Source organism: Miniopterus natalensis, chromosome 19, assembly GCF_054644295.1.
Source record: "Miniopterus natalensis isolate mMinNat1 chromosome 19, mMinNat1.hap1, whole genome shotgun sequence".
NCBI classification, from domain to species: domain Eukaryota; kingdom Metazoa; phylum Chordata; class Mammalia; order Chiroptera; family Miniopteridae; genus Miniopterus; species Miniopterus natalensis.
In genome coordinates this window covers 2,241,290-2,261,572 of record NC_142099.1, presented here as the reverse complement: position 1 = coordinate 2,261,572, position 20,283 = coordinate 2,241,290, and the positions used below count along the sequence as shown (strand labels likewise).

Here is a 20,283-nt window from a genome sequence, read left to right as displayed (position 1 = left end):
CTGAAACGCAACGTTAATCAAGTGTCTTATATTTTAATTTGCTGGATCTGGCAACCCTGCTAACGGCAAGGAGGCTCTTCTGTGTGTCTTAGCATTCGAGGGCATATTTTCAAATGCTTTCGTAGTTACAGACAAAAGCCTAATTCCCTCAGAAACACAATGACCAGTTGGCAAAAAAAAAAAAAAAAAAAAAAAAAAAAAGCTTCTTTGCATAAACTAGAACGTCCCAGTCCGGTGGCGGAACCTACCCCGCGCCCGTCCCGCTGATCCAGTTCTGCAGCCCCGCCCGGGAGGGGCGCCCTGGTCGCCGGGTAAACCGGCTCCGCCCAGCCGCCCAAAGGAGCCACGAGCTGTAGCAGAGCCGGAAGCCGGCCGGCCGCCCGGCCTCTCAAGGTAAGTGTCTCTTTACTCGCTCCAGTCCCAGCTCTTTGCAAAGCGTTTGCAAACTCGGTGCAGCGAGGTGACAGTGCCGGGCGGCCGGGGGCAGGGGGACCTGGGCCGGGTGCCCTACGAACAGGCTGTGCCTGGAGCTTGCGCTGAGCTCCCGAGGGCTCCCTGATGAGCTCGGTTAAAACGTGTCCCCGTGACTCTGACTAACGAGCTTTGATCCCCAGGAAAGGGCGACTCTGGGTAGAACCGTGTTTGGGATTCTAAAAGGCAGCGGCTTTTTTCATGCACTTTTTAATTTTTCTCTTTTGATTTTAAACGACGGGAACTCTCCTTTATATTTACACCTAATGACATAATTACCTGTGCGAAGGTGCCTTAGAGCCTCGCTTTTTAGAGAGTCTTTTAACGTAGCACTTTTGGCTTCCCCCCGCCCCCGCCCCTGGTGTGCCTTCCGACTTTCCCGGGGCCTCCTGGGTGCCAGGCTGAACCTCCGCCCTTGATTTTTCTGCGCCCTGACGTGCTGCCCTGGGGCAGTGGGAGTTTTTCAATTTGTAAATGAGTTGTCGGGAGTATTTCTTTATTTCTATTCCCTCTGAATTAAAAAAAAAGCGGAGAGACGCAAGGACTGCGCTTGGGTAGTGCGGGGGGGGGGGGGGGGGGAGTAAAATTTGGCCGGTTGGATCGACCGCACGAGCCAGGCTTTTGCGGACGGTCTGTGGTGAGCTCTACCAGTCGCTGCAGCGCTGCTTCCCGGCGGTCTGCTGGCGGTTGTGAAATGGGATCGGTGCAGGATACATTTGCCGCCTCCAGGAACTTGCCCAAAGCCACCAAGACACATTGCCGGTTGTGGGAGAAAAGTGGGAGAAGATTCTTTATTGGCAAAAAGCAAAGCATTTTGGGGGGGCAGGGGGGGTCTCTGAGAAGAGGGTGGTTCCATCGGGCTGGTGGGATTAGGGGAGACTTCAGGTCGACCTTCAACGGAAGACCTGCTTGTGGTGGGCACTGAGCGGAGGTTTCAGGGAGGGGGGGTGGCCGGCTGGGTTCAGCCCGAATCTGTGATTTCTTCGCCCACACTGTTCACTGTCTCACAGGGCACAGCAGTTGATGGCATTTTAGATAGTCGACACATGCAAACCTGTAAAGAAATTTTATGAGTTTATTTGAGCCGAACTGACAGTTGCCGGGAAGCAGATTCTCAACAGATTTGAGAAAATGCTCCAGAGGACGGCAGTTTTGCAGTTTATTTTGTACGTTTAAATCCAAGGAGGAGACGTAAGGGGGGTTACATGGAGCCCACAGGTGGTGGATTAGGGAGGCGGGGGAAAGCCTCTGGGATTCGGTAAAAAGCGAAGTGATACATCTTTTACACCGGTGGGTGCGGGATAGTTAGTAGTCAGCAATTAACATGAAAAAAATAGCAATGAGGATTTGTGGTCTCTGCCCCAGTGCGTTGGTCATGCCCCGAGGGGTCAGGAAAAGGGAATTGGCCTTGACCTTCCAAAAGAATGTTATGTTGACGCAAAAGACCATAGACAGGCCCTGTCCTGGTAAAGACTGACCTTTGTGAGGGAAGACACCAGCCTAGGACACGAGTAACTGCCATAAACTGCTTTTAGTTAAAAAGTTTTAATTTCTGACCATCCTCTGTGGTTACTTTAGGCCTCTGGGTTTGCAAGGCCACCACGCAGGCCTCCCCTGAGCTTGTCAGGTTCGCGTGTGGCCCCCTTTTGTCCCCAGGACACAGAGAACAAGGTAACAGTGAGGGGTTCCTCGGTCTGACCTGTGGGAGGCTGTGCCCTGAGGGGTCTGGAAAAAGGGGGGTCACTCTGACATTCCCAGGCATGCTGTTGTAGGTGCAGAAGGACAATGGACAGGCTCAGGGCAGGTCTTTTGTCTTTAGCTGGTATTTAGGGTGACGGCTTCCACCAAAATGACCGGCTACCCAGCGCCCCTGGATCTCTCCCGTGTGTACAGCAGTTTAATTTGTCTTCCTCCTGCGAACCCGTCTCCTGTTAATTTCATTATTAGTCCAGCTGGAAGAACTTCGAAGGGCAGAAGGAACATTATTTTTCCGCCCTGACAAATCCAGTTATTAATTTAAAAAAAAAACATCTTTCCCTTCGCTTCCCACTGTGACAATGGAGCTGGAAACATTTCCGTCGGGGGAAGTGGAAACACTGACCTGTTTTTCAGTTTCCCTGTCATTTGAGCTTCAGCGATCAAACTCAATTCGATTCTTGATACGGAAGTTTTCTATGAAGGTCAAGATAAATCGCCGGAAAACCGGGGAGCAAGTTTTTCTGAACTATTTGAGAAGGCTTGAACAAATTACTCGAGGCCGAAGGAAACACGACTTGAAAATTCCAGGTGTCTGACCACAGCAGTGTTCAGGTGACATCAGCCCGCTGGGGATGTGGGAACTTAGTAGCGACAGCAAGTAAAGGCAGCTACAATGTATCGGCCCCTTGCAGTGCTCTGCCGAGCGCAGTCGCAGTCTGGGAGTCGAACCTCCCTGCTTTCAGCAGCTCTGCTTCCAGGAAAGGAGCCTCGGCCTTGCTTCCCGGCCCGGCCGGCGGGCTCGACATCCTGAATCCGGCGAATGTAGACGTCAGCTTTGGTCGCCGCTGGCCCCCCACTCACACCGATCACCGTGAGACGTGGGTCCCCCCCGGACTCGCTCCCCTTCCACGTCCTGCCCTGTCCACGGAGGGGGCCATGATGTCGCATGAACAGGACACGAATGTTGGCGTCAGATTTAGGGTCTCACGCTGAGATGTCCCGGGAAGGGACCCGGTCAGCGTGAAAGGACGTGCGGTTGAGTTGAAGCCGACCCGAGAGGAAGCGGGGCCGAGGCTTTCAGGGCCTTCGGGTGGTGGAGCTGGGATTCCAGCCCCGGCCAGACGTCAGCAGCATCTCCCTTCTACTGTATTACGTTTTCTGAGACTTTGGTTAGCTGGTTATTTTTATTATTATTATTTTTTAATCGTCACCTGAGGACATTTTTTTACGTTGCTTTTCAGAGAGAGTAGAAGTGAGGGGGGGAGAGAGAGAGGGAGGGGGAGAAATATTGGTTGGTTGCCTCCTGCACTTGCCCGACTGGGGCCAGGAGTGCCCGTGGCCGGAATCGAACCCGGGACCCTTCAGTCCGTCGGCCGACGCTCTAACCACTGAACAACCGGCCGGGTGGTTAGCCAATTCTTGAAAGCAAGTAGTTCTCTAGAATTACTGCCCTGTGGTGCGGAAGCTCACATCTTTCATTTTCATTACATCAGAAAATAAGGCGCTTTAACCTTGCTTTGGAGATGGCGGCCCCCGGACTCGCCCTCGGTGCCTTCCTGCTCCTGTTGCACGTCCGTTGGGTGGCTGCTTACCCCGACGGGAGAGTGGCGGTGTCCTGCCAGGACATGACGCCTAAGCACAACCACGACGCCCGCCCCGATCCTCCCGTTCACCGCATTTCCGCGACTCAGACGACGTTCTCGCCGGGGGACCGGATCGAAGGTACCTCGCTGGGCTTCGCGGTTTACGTTTTGGGTTTCGTCCTTTTCGTGTACATCGAATTTTTATTACCACTGGAGTTTCTCAGTTTCAGGGGAATCCCTTCACCGTGGATCTTGGTAAGACGCCATCACCCTAACCCGCGCCTCCCGATTTTGCGTTTAGCTGCTGCGGGTGACTCTGTGGCTCGGGTAACGTGCCCCCCCCCCCCCCCCCCCCCCGCTCAGGACAGGTTCTAAAATACGCTTTTATCATATTTAACGTCTTCATTAACAATACTACTGTCTCACCAGGAAGGGCAAATACAGTTTATTTTATCTGGCTTAAGACATAATAAACCTTTACCTTTTCTCCCCCTTTCCCTGACCTTCTTGGTAAACGTGACCTCACGGTGCCTCGGTCGTTCCGCAAGGCGCAGGCTGGCTGTTAAAGGTGCGTCTAGAATAGCGCCTTGCAGACTCCATTTTCTGCAACTCTAGAAATGCAAACTGCTAACAGGCTCCGTGTTACGTGTTCAGCGATAGCCTTGGAGTCTCATGCCGCCCGGCAGGACTGCGAGGGTTACAGGAAAGAAACGAGTGTTTACTTTCATCCGGCGTTTTCCAAACGAGTCTGGCCGCAGGGCCTGACCGTCGCCTACCTTTTCCCACGGGGATGCCGGTCGCATCTCGGGATCAGCGTCCCGTGGAACCCAGTTTGGAACTTGGTCTGGGGGACGATTTCTGCTGTGTCCTCTCCGGGGCAGCGTGGCTGTGACCACGGGATTCCACGTCCCACGCGCCTCCCCTGAACAGTTTCCCGTGGGGGTTCTGCTAACTCCCCTCCCCTGTGCCTCTGTCTGTTTCTCAGTTACTCTGTCGGGGCCGGAATTTAAAGGCTTCCTCCTAGAGGCCCGTGATGCCGAGGACGTGAACGGCCCCCCCGTCGGCTCCTTCACGCTGAATGACAGTCGGGTGTCCCAGCTTCTGACTTGTGGAGATAAACAGGTTTGTGCCTCGTTGGGAACCGGTTTCCGTACGTTTCCCGGGTCTCCTCACAACAGGGCGGCGTTTGCAAGATAAACGAGATCACCCGCGTACTGCAGGTGTCTAAACAGATTCACAGAGACCCATCTGTCCCCCCTTAATTTTACTACCGGCAATATATTTTTATACATCAGCGTCTTAAGAAAGGGAGGGCAGTAGCTTGAAGAGTGTATAGCTCTTGATATTTTATATAATATTGACTCTTATTTTATTGGTTTTCGGGTGGTGTAAATGTGGAAGGTAGAGTTCTAGAGAGGTAAGCATTTATTACACCAGGAACGTCCTGGGTACGAGGGATACGGGGATGAACAAGACATAACTATTTTTTTTTTAAATATGTTTTTTTAAATGATTTTTTAGAGAGAGAGGAAGTGAGAGGGAGAGAGAAACACTGAGGTGAGAGTTTAACGTCATCGGCTGCCTCTTGCTCGCCCCCTGCTGGGGATCAGGCCCTGACGGGAAATCGAACCTTCAGGTGCCCAGACGGCTGCTCAACCGGCTGAGCCACGCCCGCCAGGGCCAAGGCTTCCTCCTGGCTCCTGAAGAGCTCATAGCCTTAGACCTGAGTTCGGCGTGTGGACGCGTGGCATGTAGCACATGGGTAGAGCACGGATGCGGGGCAGGCACGTGAGCAGAACAATGTGAAGATGCAGGGTGGAAGCACCCACGGGTGGGGGGGCATGCCTGGGGTGCCGCACCCGGCTCGAGGGAATGGAGAGAGGGCTCCTGGGAGGAGCTGACCCAAAGCTGGGCCCAAAGGGTGAGTAGGATTCGCGGGGTGAATGGAAGTGGGAAATAAGGCCGTTCAGGAGGAAGGAATGACTCAGGTGTGATCACGACTAGCTCCAGCCGCCCTGAGCTCGCGAGCGGCTGGCGGGTAGGTCTTTCCCATTTCTTTCAGGGATCGGCCGTGAGCCACACAAACGCGCACAAGAAAACAGAAATTAAAGTCTTCTGGGACGCCCCGAGCAGCGCCCCGAGTCACATCCGGTTTCTGTGAGTACGGACGAGACGCAGCAGCTCCGTAACCCGTGTACCCGACGCGGGGATGGCCGGTGTCGTTTCTCACGCTCCCTGAAGGACAGCCGCCCGCGAGGAGCGGTTTGGGGCAGTGGTCACAGCGCCTCGCGTCGCAGGCAGTCCTGCTGCTTGTTTGTTTTTCCGCCGGCCTACACCCAGCAGCCAGCGCAGGGCCCGCCTCCCAACGGGTTTATTAGGCATTTGTTGAGTGAATGAAGCTTTGCCGCTAACCGGAGCCCTCAGTACTCCTTGCGTCTGTCCCGTGTTGGGCTAAGACTTTTACAGATTTGGTGTGAGAATATGGGGGGACAAAAATACCAGCCCTGAAGTTTGGATGACTTTTTCTGTAGTGTTACAGATTGCAGATTAGATGGTAGGAGACCTGCCCCCTACTCCTAGGAGCCATCGTGTCGGGCAATGAGGGGGTCCTGAGTGGTGTGGTGGACGCGCATGTTCAGGGTAGAACTGCCCCCCTGACCTGTCTCCACCGTGTGCGGAAGGCCCGGCACACAGCCACACGGCTTGGCACCTGTGTGTGGCGTGGCGTGGCATGGCGTGGCATGGCGTGGCGTGGCGTGGCGTGGCGTGGGGGGGTGTCACCCCACTCACAGCTGACGGTTGGGTTGCTCCTGCAGCCTCGTGCTCCTAGCTCTGGCGGCTGCTGCACGCGCCCTCTGACAGCCCCGTGGGACGAGTGTAGCATCGTCTTTACCTGTGTAGTCTGCAAGCCGGGGAATTCGTGGCCCTCCTCTGTCGCGTGTCCCCACGGCATTCCTTTTTCCCTTTACCGTCTGGGTCTGATGGTGCTGGGCCGCCGTCGGGGCTCCGCTAACCTCCCCGGTTCGACATTCCAGGGCCACGGTTGTCGAGAAGTATAAAACCTACTGGGTGAAGATTCCTAGTCCTGTCATCTCACAGCCGAAAGCACCTCCTTTTTCGACACCCGAAGCTACGCTGGCGCCTGCGTCAACCTCACCTCCCGTCTCCCACTTAACCGGACCAGTAAGTGGCCTCTCGTGGTTCCACCAGGTGCAGCCTCAAAGGGCAGCTTCCTCGGGAATGGTTGGGCCCGAGCTAGGCGACGGGGACGCGGGACGCAGGGGAGAAGTAGCCGCGCTGAGCAGTGGGGGCTGTGTTTTGGTTTCGGGATCTCAGCGGGAACTGAGGGAGCCTTCACTGCAACCCTGCGACCTGCGGGTCAGAATAAAGCGCGTGCGAGACCCTGCACGTTCCAGGCGTGGTCACGACACTGACACACAGCTGTGCCGGCAGTGGGCACTTTTTCTCCGAAAATTGGTGGACTGGCAGCAACGAACTCTGTCCCTGTCCCTTTCCCCTCCCCCTCTCCCCCCTCCCTCCCTCCCTCTCCTCTCCTTTCCTTTCCTTTCTCTCTCCCTTTTCTTTCTACCCCCAAACATCAAACGTGTGGGGTGGGAGCTTAAAGCTTAAGCTGCATTCGGGCGGGATTTGGAGCACAGTCTGGAAGCAGCGGCGTAGCTCTTGGATTTCGTTGCACGAAGGCCACCGAGTCCCGGGGGGTTCTCGGCCCTGGAGCTCGGAGACTCCGCCAGCTCACCCGCTGGGATCCCCTGCAGGCCCCGGGTTCCGAGAATTACGGGCGGGAAAACGCGTCTCGCCGAGGGGAGCGCGCGTTAGGCAGAGGGTCTGACCGAAGGCAGCTCCGATAAATGAGGCTTCTCGTTCCGGGAGGGGGTGTGATGAACGCTGCCTCCAAGCGGGGTGCTAGAGCCGAAGGAACAGACGCCAGGGCCCCAATCCTGCCTCGTCTGCTTTGCGCGCGACCTCTCGGTGCCTGGGACACTGCTCAGCCACTGAGCCACGCCGGCCAGGGCTCTTCTATTATTTTAATACCAAATTCGAACCGAATGCTCGACGCAGAGCCCAGGATCTAAGCACAAACATTTGCGGAGGTTTTGCGTGGTTGCTGTTTTAAAATTCCACCTCTGAAAGCTCGAGGAGACCCTCTGGGCAAGAACGTCAGCGTGGACGTAAATATTCCCTGAGCAGTGTCTCGGAATTTTCCGGAGACTTTGCTGGGGAACGTCACTCATGTGAAATATTCTCTTTGTTCAAGGGAATTTAATAATCGCGCACAATTACAGTCCAGCTAACCTGCCTTCCAAATTTTAATTAAAACTAATTAAGTTTAAAAGTTCACGACCTGAAACCACTGCCAGGTCGTTTCTAATTCGGGACGAGTCTTCTGAACCCTTATTGAATCCTGTGATGAAAAGGTGGCCTGGTGACAACCTGTGCCTGGGGGAGGGCTCCTCTGTCTTTGGGGATGACCTGCTTGTTGGATAATTAAGACCCCCCCCCCCGTCATTTTCCAGTTCAGCGCCTCAGACTGTGGGAGCCGCAAGTTGTGCGTGCGGAGCCCTGCGGCCTGCGCCCCGGAGCAGCGCCCCTGCCTCTTTCTGTCCTTCAGGCGAGACGGCCCGGCCGTGCTGGTGGAGATGAGCGGCCCCGGCAAGGGCTACCTGTCGTTCGCGCTGTCCCACGACAGGTGGATGGTGGGTACCGGTCACGGTCACGCGCGCACGCGGCAGTGAAACCCGTCGCCGGGGGGAGTCCCAGGCCACCGAGGTTCGGCTGTTTGTCCCGGAGTCGAACGATGGCGCTTGGGGCCGGCAGGGGCCTTAGAGCAGCGTCTCGGCCAAGCGGCTTCGGGCCCCGGCCGCGACCCGTTTCTTGCTTCCCGTCAGCGGCTGTCCCGGGCCACCTGTGGACTGTGTCACTGGTCACGGCCCCCGTCGCCCCCGGTGTTCAGGGGAATTTATTCGCCCCTCGGGTCCTTCTTCCTCCCACCCCCACCCCCAACTTTTTATTTTGAAAAGTTTTAAATTTACATGGAAGTTGAAAGAATACAACTAACACCTGTAAGCCCTTCACCTGCAGCTGCCACTTGGTCCGTCTGTCTCTCTCTCTGTCTCTCTTTCCGAGTGTGTGAGTGTTTATAGGTTGACTTCTGAGGTGTATAGAAAATAATTCTTATGGCTCATGGATGACGGACATTCTAGGAAGCACACGTTGTTTGTTTAAACCAGAGATCAGCAAATGGTTTTCTATTTGGAGAGAAAACATAGGTATAAATACAAATAGATTTGGATGAACATCCATGAAAACATCAAGAGTGGTGTTCAGTTGGGGACGGGTTTATGGCCAGATAAACATGTGTCTACTTTAGCCTGTTTTAATACTGAAATTGTGTTGCTTTCGTAGTATAACAATCATTTTGATTAATAAATCAGACAGCCAGTTCTCTAGAATCCGTAGTATCATTTAAGACTGCCATTAAATTATGTTTTAAAAATATCAAATACTATTTGATTTTTATTAAGGACTTAAAAAAAATAAAATGTTGAAATTCCTTTAAGTTTTCTTCCTTTGCCGCTGTCCCCCAGGGCGACGACGATGCTTACCTGTGCATCCGTGAGGACCAGACGGTGCACATTCGCCCCTCCTACCTGACCGGGCGGAGCCACCCCGCGCTGGACTCCCGGGTAGGTGTGAAAGTTGGGGAACCTCTGCCCACCTTGCCTGTCCACCTGGGGTCTGTGCGGCAAGGTCGCCTCGAACCCGCCGGTAGTAGCAGAGGCTGAGCAGGGGCCTGGCCACCAGGCTCCTGTCCTATGAGACTCTGGGGAAAACTTTCCTGCACTTCATTTTATTATTTTATTTTATTATTTTATTTTATATTTTATTTTATTTTATATTTTATTTTATTTTATTTCATTTTATTTTATATTTTATATTTTATATTTTACTTTATTTTATTTTATTATTTTATTTTATATTTTATTATATTTTTATTTTATATTTTATTTTATTTTATTTATTTTATATTTTATTTTATTTTATTTATTTTATATTTTATTTTATATATTGAAGGCGTGCGCCGTGGTGTTTTGATACACAGACAGTGACATGCTGACTGGAGTCACCCAGGTGGCATCTCCATCTCTCAGGCTCGGCCTATTTCTGCAGCGAGAGCACTGCCGCGGGCTCTGGGAGCAGATCCCCAGCACTCGTGCGGTTTTACTGACCGGGTCACTGCGCTGCCCACGCGCCTCTGGGCCTGTCCGCCTTCCTAACCGCAGCTCCGCCCCCGGCCAGCAGGCCCCCTTTCTGCGCCTTAGGGAGCACAAGACGCCTTCTCTCGCAGGAGAAGATGAGTTCCTGCCTGTCCCTTAAATCTTTTTGATCGCCTCTTACAGAAAAACGCTTTGTGGTTTGTTGAGAAGGTCAAAGCATCGACCCTTTTCAACAGCTTACAGACGGGTTTTTAAGAAGAGGTTTATGTTAGTGACACAAAGACTTTCTTCTTTTTTTAAAATACATTTTTATGGATTTCAGAGAGAGGAAGGGAGAGGGAGAGAGATAGAAATGTCAGTGATGAGAGAGTCATTGACCGGCTGCCTCCTGCAGGCCCCCCGCTGGGGATGGAGCCCGAAACCCGCGCGTGGGCCTCACCGGGAATCGAACCGCGACCTCCTGGTTCAGAGGTCAATGCCCAACCGCTGAGCCACACTGGCCAGGCTACAAAGAGTTTCTTGACCAGTGACAAAGAGGAGCATTTCTGGGCAGTTAGTTGTCCTCGGTGGCCCTTGCCCGCGTCTGTGCCAAGGTGGCCTATGCGGGTAGGAAGTTCCTCTCAGGGCAGCTGACCAGCACACGAGCTCCGAGCGACCAGGAGCTGCCGCCCGATGAGGTGGCCTGTTCTCTGCTCAGCTTGCCCGGGTTTGACTCCCTCAGCTGGGCTGGAACGTCTCCGAGGCCTCCCGGTGCGTTGTGGCCACTGGGGTTTTACTTGCTAATTATATTGTTTCTTTAATGTTTTCGCTTGTGTGTGTGAGCGGCCAGATGGAGTTTGACATCTGCCCAAGTTTCTCACCTGGGGAGAGGAATTGTGGGGTTTGGACTCAAAGTAAAAATAATGTTTTTGCCAAGTGGGATAAACACAAATAAACTGGGAGACGACGTTGGCCGGACCCTTCAAAGGGGGAGCGGAGAAACAATGGCAGTGCAGGCAAAGCACGCACCGAGGGCCTTCGAGAGAGGAAACTGATGGGGAAGGATTCTGATCACATCTTGTTTTTAGCAAACCTTTGGAAGGCGCTGAGGAGGCCCCTGTGTGTGTTTGTAGGACACGCTCGAGGACATGGCCTGGAGGCTGGAGGACGGTGTTATGCAATGTTCTTTCAGAAGAAACATCACCCTTCCTGGGGTGAAGAACAGATTTGATCTGAACACAAGCTACTACATATTCCTGGCAACTGGTGCAGCTAGTGATGGTCAGTACTGAGTAATGATAAAAACCACCTTTTCAATATAGTTTCTTCTCTCTGTTCTTCCTTCCCCCACCCTTTTGTGAGAGACGACTGTAACTGCTCATTTTTAAGCTATATACACGTGTGGCTAAAGAGTTATCGAAACCGTTTTCCATTTTTGCCTTCCATTTGACCTTGGTTGACCTTCAAAGGTCAACCTTGGTTGCTTCCCTGGAAACTAGGTAAAGGTAGAGTCGGCTATGTTATGAGGCTACATGCTCACGATAAGAGTGATTTCTGGCTGGTAAACAGCATTTGGACCAGGGAGAACTATAAATACTCGGTAAGAAGCCGCACCTTCGGGCCTCCCCGAGCCCAGTGACAGGGGCAGAGCCCACGCAGGGACGCTGGAGGCAGTGACTTTGGGGTGTTGCCGGAGATACTGGCTCCGGTGGGATAACCTGCTGAAAGCAAATCTTTCCCCTGGGATCTGAGTTACTGCTACTTCTTTGATCAATTTTTGTAATTCTGGATTTTCCCCAAAATTCATCCATTTTATTTAGATTTCGAAATATTTTTAGCTGACTTAAGTAGCATCTGTAGCATTTTCATGTAATTTTAAAGACTATCTTCTGGGTTGGCAGCTATGTCTCCCCTTTCATTTCTAATATTGTTTGTGATTTTTTTTTTTATCTTGTGGTCAGACTTGTCAAAAACTCAGTCGATTTTATTGGCTTTTTGCCGACTTGATTTTTCTGAGTTTTAGACTCAGACTTACTCGTTTGTTTATTTCTACCTTTGTTTTTAATCAGTTCCTCTTTCTGATCTCCCAGGTTATGTGTTGTTGGTTTAAATGCATCTTGAGTGAAATGACTACTTCAGTGCTTTAAGCCTTATTATTATTTTTTTTTTAAGAAATGCTTTTAGAGATAAAAGCTTCTGAATAGAACCTTGATTGCATCACGTGGGCTTTGATCCGAAGTATCTTCCTTTCACTCATTTTCAAGAAGGCTTGTGATTTAATTTGGCTTCCTGTTTAACCCAAGGGTTATTTAGAAAAGCAGTTTTATAAATATCTAGGTGGACCATTTGTTTTTCTAGCTTATTGTTGTTAAGTTTTGGTTTTGTTGCATTTTTGAGAGATAGGATAGCTTGTTTCCTGTAAAGTTATTTCTTTCTGGAAATTACCACCTTGTAGCCTGTGGTCTAATACATATTTTTGTTTGGGACAAAGATTCATGTGTAAATATATATATATATATATATATATATATATATACACACACACACACACACACATATACACACACACACATATATATACCTGTAATATATCAAATTTCTTAACTATTTCTATTCTTTTGGACACGCATTGTGTTCTAAAAGTAATGTATCTTTTATAATTTATTTACTTATCCCCCTAATGATGGCCACTGAGCTTGTTTACAATTTTTTTTGGCATAAAAAAGTTTCTGTGAACATTCCTGTACGTACATCTTTGGGTAGAAGGTGAGCGTTTCCGCAGGGTAGATCCTCAGAATGAATGAACTCGCTCCCTTACGTGCTCACAGGTACGAGCTCATTGGAACAGCTCTGTACATCCACGTGTTCAGATCTGCGCATAATAAGTAGTAATGTAATGATCCACTCGCAAACGGCTGGCATCACTTTTCTCTGGGAGTTTGGTTTTAGTCAAACCCAGCCCCAATCTCCCACATGCCGCATGGCGGTGTCACAATGTGTTTGTCTTCCCCACGGGCCCAATTCTGTCCGTTTAATCGAGGATTCTCGATTACGGTTTACACATAGTCTCTCTCAAGGATTGTGCTTGACACTTTCAATCATTTGTGGTCGTATCAACGGTGATTATTTTGACTAAACATGGTTCACGGGCCTCTCAGCACGACTTCCATGCCCCCAGCCCTCGCTCTCGTCGGCTGAATTGTTTCTTTAATTTTTTTCTGCGAGGCCACGTGACCTGGCATCTGCATTTGTGTTGCTTTTGCATCTGAATGGCGTCTCCGTTGATAATTTGTTTTCTATTATTTTAGGAAGTTTCGCTTCCGTGTCTCACGCGGCCTTTCTGTTCCTTCACTCCTGGGAACTAATTCTTCTTCACCTTCGTTCTCCCTCCTTTTGATAATTTCAGGTCGGATTTATAGGCACTCGCAGCAGCCTCTGGTCACCTATGAAAAGCACGCCGTCACAGATGACCTGAGGGACGCGGGCGCGTCGCGGGCCCCGCCCCTTCTGAGGGCCCACGGTGAGCTCTGTGGAAGGGATTTCCCGGGCCTCGGGGCCTCGGGACTCGGCGCTGGCGGGGCGGGGCGGGGCGCGGTGGTGAACACGGCTCAGCGAGTGTTCTGAAGTGTCCGTGTGGCCATTAACACCTGCAGGTAGCAGTATTTTTTTTTTTTTTAACATTTATTTATTTTTAATATATTTTTATTGATTTTAGAGAGAGAGAAAGGGAGAGAGAGAGATAGAAACATTGATGGGCTGCCTCCCGCACCCCCCACCAGGGATGGAGCCTGCGGCCCAGGCACGGGCCCTGACGGGGAAACCGAGCCTGCGGCCTTTTGGTTGCCAGGACGACCCTCCGACCCGCGGAGCCACCCGGCCGGGGCACCTATTAGTTTTTCATTGTCTTTTGGAGCGAGAGGTGAGGAGGGTCCCAGGTGACCGCAGGCTGTATTATCAGTACAGTGGTAAGAGCACAATTGCTCAAGTCAGACGGGGCTCAAATCCCGACCTTGTAACTCTGGGCGGGTTACAGGACTTGCCTGTGCCTTAGTTTCCCCGTCCAGCAAAACCGGAATGATAATCATTGTAACCGCTTCACAGGATTGCTGTAAAGATCAATTAGGTTGGTACATGGAGAACACTGTGGAGACAGCGCCTCGCACATAGTAGGGCTGTGGAAGCGTCGGCTGTCAGGAGTCGCCGTGGCGATAGGGAAAGCTTTGATATTCGGGGCGCTTTGAGGTTATGCTGTCAGTTGAATGCACTTTGCTGGCTGTTTGTCTTTTCTGAGCCTTTGGCCGGGTCATTGGGAAACAGCCGGACCCGTCTGTGGTGTCACCTGTTGTGTCGTCTCACCCGCAGGGGTCTTGATGCTGGTGGCGTGGATGACGACCGTCAGCATCGGCGTAATCGTCGCCCGGTTCTTCAAGCCGGTGTTGTCAAGGCCTTTCTTCGGTGAATCAGTGTGGTTTCAGGTAGGTGGGAGGGAAAGTTTAATGCGATTTCCGTACTATTTTACGTTGCGACGTGAAAAGACGCCGAGTACGCGGGTTTCTTTCCCCTTTTTGTGAGTGGTATCGTTGTGGTTTGGGAAGCCTAATAGCTTCCTAACCAATTGAGAACAGATGTGGGATCCTCCAGAGAGATCGGAGTAGAGCGAGCTGTAGGAAGGGTCAGGCTGGGCTGGCGAACGCGCCCGGGCCGCGGGCACCCCGCGTAACACAGGCTTTGGGCCCAGACGATCCTGACCGGCGTGACTAAGCGCCGAGTGCAGATGGTCAAGGAAGGCGGGAGCGCAGCGAGGAGTCGTGGGCGCTCACTGCGGTTCCAGGCCGGCGTCTGCTCTCTGGGTGCCGGGCCGGTCAATGCCCGGCCATCCCTAACTCACCAGTGGGGTCACCTGTCTCCTCTGCCTGTGGGACTGGAAACGAGAAGCGTTTCTTTCCACGTCGCCCCTTTGCCTGGGGTGAGGGGCAGCCTCTCAATAGAAACCTGAGCGAGTCGCTCAGCGCCCCTCAGAACAGCGGGACACACCTTATCTTTTGTGCGTCACGCGCCAGGTGCCCATCAGGGCCCGCCCTCAGGGACCCTCACCCCCTGATCCCGTCCCCATGGTAACGCCGACTCCCCTGACACGGGTCCCTCTCCCTCGCGGTCCTTCCCCCCAGGTGCACCGCGCACTCATGCTCACCGCCTGCGCCCTCACCTGCATCGCTTTCACCCTGCCTTTCATCTACCGGGGAGGCTGGAGCTGGGTAAGTGCACCCTAACCTGGGCGTTTTTCTATAAATTCGCTAGGAGACTGCTGTTGGTTCTCAAATGAAGGGCAAAAAGATATTTCTGCATGTGTCTCTTTTTTAAAAATCATCTGGTGACTCCTTCCCCCGGTTGGGGGTGAGGGGTGGCCTGAGCGTGTCTGCAGACTCCTTGGTAATGGAACGTGTTTTTAGGCTGTGTGTCAAATGTTACGGAGAGATGCTCTCTCTGTCCTTCGTGAGCTTTCTCACCATCGAGCGGTGGAAACTCAGAGCGTGACGTTTAAGGCACACGCACACGTAGGTGGTCGTCTCTAGTGAACACGATCACCGCTGACCTGCCATTCGCTGCGTTCCCGCACTGTGACCAGCTACGTGCTTTGCACGGTTATTATCAGACTTAAAACCTCAAAGGAAGTAGTTATAATAATCCCATGTCACAGATGGGGAAACTGAGGCTTAGTCCCACACGCTCATCTCCGGCTCAGACCTCACCCCTGGCTTGAGACTTACATTCAGCTGCGTACTCAGGGCGTGAACTCACCTGTCCGAGATTCTCAGGCTTCATGTGTCCAAAGTGGGGTTCCTGACCTTTCCTCCCGATCGCTGCAATATGTCGGGGTGGGTGCTCGCGACAGGCCCTGGTCCTCGGTGGACCGACACCCTGACGGAGGAGAAGCAGCGGCCTGAGCATGGACTCTCACAACCACATCGACACGGGGTGGCTTTGGACGGTTACTGGCTTCTCTGGTCCTCAGTTCCCCCATTTGTAAAAGTGGGTTATTTATAACCAAGTGTGGAGCGTAAAAGTGTGTGTGGTATGTGCCTGGTATGAAGTAGACACCCAGTGATTGGTGCCTGTCGTCACCACCATCACCACCATCATCACCATCACATCACCATCACCATCATCATCATCATCACCATCATCACCATCATCACCACCACCACCATCACCATCATCACATCACCATCACCATCACCATCACCATCACCATCACCATCACCATCACCATCACCATCACCATCACCATCACCATCACCATCACCATCACCATCACCATCACCATCACCATCATCACATCACCATCACCATCACCATCACCATCACCATCACTGTTTAAGGCTACAGGAGACCATGAAGGATGCTTAGATGTGTATCGTTTCTAACTTGGGTGTTTGAATCGGTGGCGGGAGCGGGAGCACTAATTCGCGATGTCGCTCTGCTCAGCGCGCAGGTTACCACCCCTACCTCGGCTGCCTGGTGCTGACGTTGGCGGTCCTGCAGCCCCTCCTGGCCGCCTTGAGACCACCTTTACACCACCCCAGGTACGCAAGCGATCCTCCTGCGGAATCGTTAGTCGCAAACAAATCCCTCTTCAAGAGGAAGCACTTTGCATTTTATTTATTTGACTTTTTTCTTTTCTTTTACTTTGCATTTTATAAAATTCAGTGATAAATTCTATTTACTTAAAAGGCTTGACAATGGACTTCGGATATGTCATTCCTGGGCAATAAGGGAAATGGCACACTTTCTGTTCTCTCGGGGGCTAATTGTCATCCGGCCCTTTTAAGCATCCTGACAGCTTTTCTTTATTTTGGCAGAAGGCACCTGTTCAACTGGACCCACTGGGGGATGGGCACAGCTGCTAGAATAATAGCAGGTAAGTCGCTGCGGTGCCGCTCATTCATATATAATTGCTGGTTGTCCGCGCTGTGAGTTGTAATTGGGCGTAAATGATTTTTAGATGCATTGGTAATTGGAGGAATTGGTTGTTGAGGAGAAATCAGCCTTAAAGATTGAATCTAGAAAGTAATTTCTAGAGGTGACTATTTAAGTCATTATTTCAGTTTTAAACTTAAAAGATTCTGAAAATGACTTTAAAACTCTCCTTGTAAGACTTTTTTAAAGCATTTGCCTCTGCAAGCAGAATACACTCTGCTGGCAGCCAACCATTTTAGCAGCTCAAGTTGAAGGTCATCGGCCAGCTGGGCTGTGCTGGGCTGCGCTGGGCTGGGGCCGGGTTCCCGGCCTTTTGTCTCCAGGTCCCTTCCGTGCGATGGTGCCTCCCAGGAAGGGCGGTTGGCAGAGGTCGCGTTTGACTTTAGATTTTGATGCCTTGTGTGGGGACTGCCTGAGCCGGGGCCTCCTCCCCGGGCATTTCCATAGTCGGCGGGGTTCTTGGGGGAGAGGGGAGCTCCGCCCTCACTGGTTTCCATGCTCGGCTCCCTTCCCACAGCGCAGACTTAAAACTCTTTGCAAAGTTTAGACGCCTCTTTTTTAAGAATCAGTAGGTTATAATTGTAATTTCTCATCTTACCCTTTCTAGTCTCATAATAAGACTAGAAAACAGAGACAATTCCCTCTCAGTGGCGACGACATTTAAACATATAGGTATGTTTTGTTATATGCGTAGTGGCAGCGATGTTTCTGGGCATGGATTTACCGGGACTGAACTTTCCCGGCCCGTGGAAAACCTACACGATGATTGGGTTTGTCGCCTGGCACGTGGGGGCCGAGATTGTCCTGGAGGTGCATGCTTACCGGCTCTCTCAAAAAGGTAACCCGCTCACGGAGCCCCGTCACGTAGAATCGCTTTTATATAAACGTGGGGAATATAATTATTTCTTGATTCTAATGGTTCGCTATAAATAGCAGCTTGTGAAACATTTCTGTTGTGATTAGTCAATGGTAGAAAGGGTGGAAATTCCCTGCCTTTCTTGTTCATATTTGTTAGTAGTAAGAATTTGAGTAAAATATAGGGGAGCGATTGTGGGCTTTAGGGGGAAAGTCTTCTTTGTGAGAGCTTTGGCTGTGCACGCTGGTCTGGCTCCGGCCGGTGTCCACAGAGCCCCGAATGCCGGGACCCGAGACCCCTGGGATGGAGGAAGTGGAGGTGCCCAAAGTCCACACGGGCAGAGCTGCCCACAGATGTTACCCGTCTGGCCAGCTGACCGTGTGCTACCACTGAGGGTGCCTTACACGTCACATACTTAGTGAGCCAGAGGGGACGTGCTTACTGCGCCCAGCCGCCTAGTGCGAGGTCCATTTGGTCTCAGTCCCAGGCAGGGCGCTGGACCTGTGGCCATGAGGACTGCAGGAATCAGTAGAGAATGAGTGAGATGCTCAACTAGCTCAGATTCTGGGCTAAGTGTCCTTTGTGTCCTGTCTAGATTTCAGCCGCCACCCTCCCCAAATGTTGAATAAAGGTGGCCTTCGAAAAACAAAAACCTCATTGTTGTCTAGTGTGTATGTTCTGAATTTAGGAGCCGGTGGCTTTGGGGAGCTGGTTAGTCCTGCCAGTTTTTGGTTCTTGATAGGAATCCGTATGTGGGGCTTTTGATGACCACCGAGCTGTGGCTTGCTGTTTATAGACCATTTGTACTTAAACTTGTATTGTTAGGGGTTTGATATGGTGTGTATTGACTAGAAAAAAGAGCATATTTTACGTGTTTGTCCCAGTTTGTGAGAGTCTTAAATATTTGGGAAGTTTGCAATATTTGGGAGCTGGAAATGGGAGAAAACAACCAGCCAACGCCGCCAGTCGGGGTTTGTTCTGAGAGGGTTCGCCTGCACACCCCCCCGCCTGACCAACGTCTGTTTCTGTTCTTGACAGTTGAAATACTGGATGATACTAGAATTCAGATTATGCAGCCATTTGCCATGGCTGAGGCAGAAGTAAGTCCTATTTTTATTCTTTGACAAAGCCTTCAAGACAGGTAGTTTCTTTCTCCCATGTGTCGGTTTTTCTTCCAGGGCCACGCTTTTAAAAAGGCGGTGTTAGCGGTGTATGTCTGTGGGAACGTGACTTTCCTCATCATATTCTTATCTGCTATCAACCGGCTGTGAGCAGAGGCCTCGCCGTTGCCACCAGGTAACAGTTCCCGTGGAGCCCAGGAGACCCGAGGCCTGTACCGACCGCCTGGGGCGCGGCCGTGGATTCTCACGTGGACGCCAGGTGGAGACCAGGCCGTGTGCACAGAGGCATTCTGACCTCTGGCCTTCAGGTGACCAAGCAGCAGGGTCCCGTGGACTATGATGCGATGTCTAGCCTTTATGTGCGAGAAGGTCGAGGAGAAGTGACCCTTAGATATTTCTCTTTTCTCTCCTTTTTATTGAATGTATTGGGGTGATGCTGGTAAACAAAATTATACAGATTTCAGGTGCACAATTTCACATCAACTGGTCACTGTATTGTGTGTTCACCACCCCAGGTCAAGTCTCTTTCCATCACCATTTACCCCCCTTACCCTCTTCTACCTCCTCCCAGCCCCCCTCCCCCCAAATATTTCTATGCTGAGATTTTAAGAGTGTTAGCGTTTAAGAAAGTAAACAAGAACTATTTGGAAACAAAGAAAGGAACAGTATATTTTGAGCTACAGAAGTGCTGTGGTTCTTTTAAGACAGTATCTATAGGGAGCCCCCCCAAATGTATACACACTTTAACAGCTGATTCTATTACATTTGAAAATGAACTCTATTTTAATAAACACTGCCTTCATAATTATTCAAAGCGTGTAGACATTTTTTGGGGAACAGCCCGTAATTTTGCTATTTTCTAGGGCTTTTTGGGAAACTGCGTTTCTCAGTCCAGTTTGGGGGATACACCCCTTGCTCTGTGTATCTCGTTTCTTCCCTGGTAAAGGTGGAGATGGGGCTGACCCCATTGTAGGTTTTGTTGACATTGAAATATATTATGAATATTATAATTTCTTTCTTAGCTATGAAACATAAGTGCGCATCTTCTGCTTAAAAACTGCCTTCATGGATTCAGCAACAGAGCTGAGGTGGCGTTTTATTTGCTCCTCGCTTTGACATTAAGATTTGAGTCCGACAGCCCGTGGAGGCTGTAGACTTGCATTTCAAAGTGAATAAGGTCCTTGTGAACGTATCTAAGTTACTGTCTTTCCTTGTAATAAAGCAACATGGGTGGTTCTGTGCTGCCAAAAGCTCCCGGGGTTCTAATGAATTAGAATAATGGGTGTTTCTTGCCAGCGGTGACCTCGCGTCTCTCATGGCTGCTCTGGGGACTCCCGGCCAGTGGGTGGCGCCGTAACACC

General features: G+C 51.2%; 1 protein-coding gene across 1 annotated transcript; it reads left to right on the top strand.

The window, feature by feature from the left end:
- The first annotated feature begins 347 nt into the window (after positions 1 to 347).
- FRRS1 (ferric chelate reductase 1) lies at positions 348 to 19,730 on the top strand. Its single transcript, XM_087828110.1, has 16 exons — positions 348 to 393; positions 3,663 to 3,891; positions 4,738 to 4,874; positions 5,815 to 5,909; positions 6,788 to 6,935; positions 8,288 to 8,467; positions 9,359 to 9,457; positions 11,101 to 11,248; positions 13,374 to 13,487; positions 14,330 to 14,442; positions 15,136 to 15,222; positions 16,454 to 16,551; positions 16,828 to 16,886; positions 17,640 to 17,783; positions 18,840 to 18,901; positions 18,980 to 19,730. The coding sequence occupies exons 2-16, from the start codon at positions 3,693 to 3,695 to the stop codon at positions 19,070 to 19,072; spliced, it is 1,776 nt and encodes a 591-aa protein (XP_087684236.1). The 5' UTR covers positions 348 to 393; positions 3,663 to 3,692; the 3' UTR covers positions 19,073 to 19,730.
- The last annotated feature ends 553 nt before the right edge of the window (positions 19,731 to 20,283 follow it).

Excerpts from the sequence above, each read along its gene's own strand:
- FRRS1 (XM_087828110.1), top strand. The coding sequence starts at position 3,693 with ATGGCGGCCCCCGGACTCGCCCTCGGTGCCTTCCTGCTCCTGTTGCAC. Across the intron at positions 4,875-5,814 it reads TGACTTGTGGAGATAAACAG|GGATCGGCCGTGAGCCACAC; the intron begins GTTTGTGCCTCG and ends CATTTCTTTCAG. Across the intron at positions 17,784-18,839 it reads TTACCGGCTCTCTCAAAAAG|TTGAAATACTGGATGATACT; the intron begins GTAACCCGCTCA and ends TGTTCTTGACAG.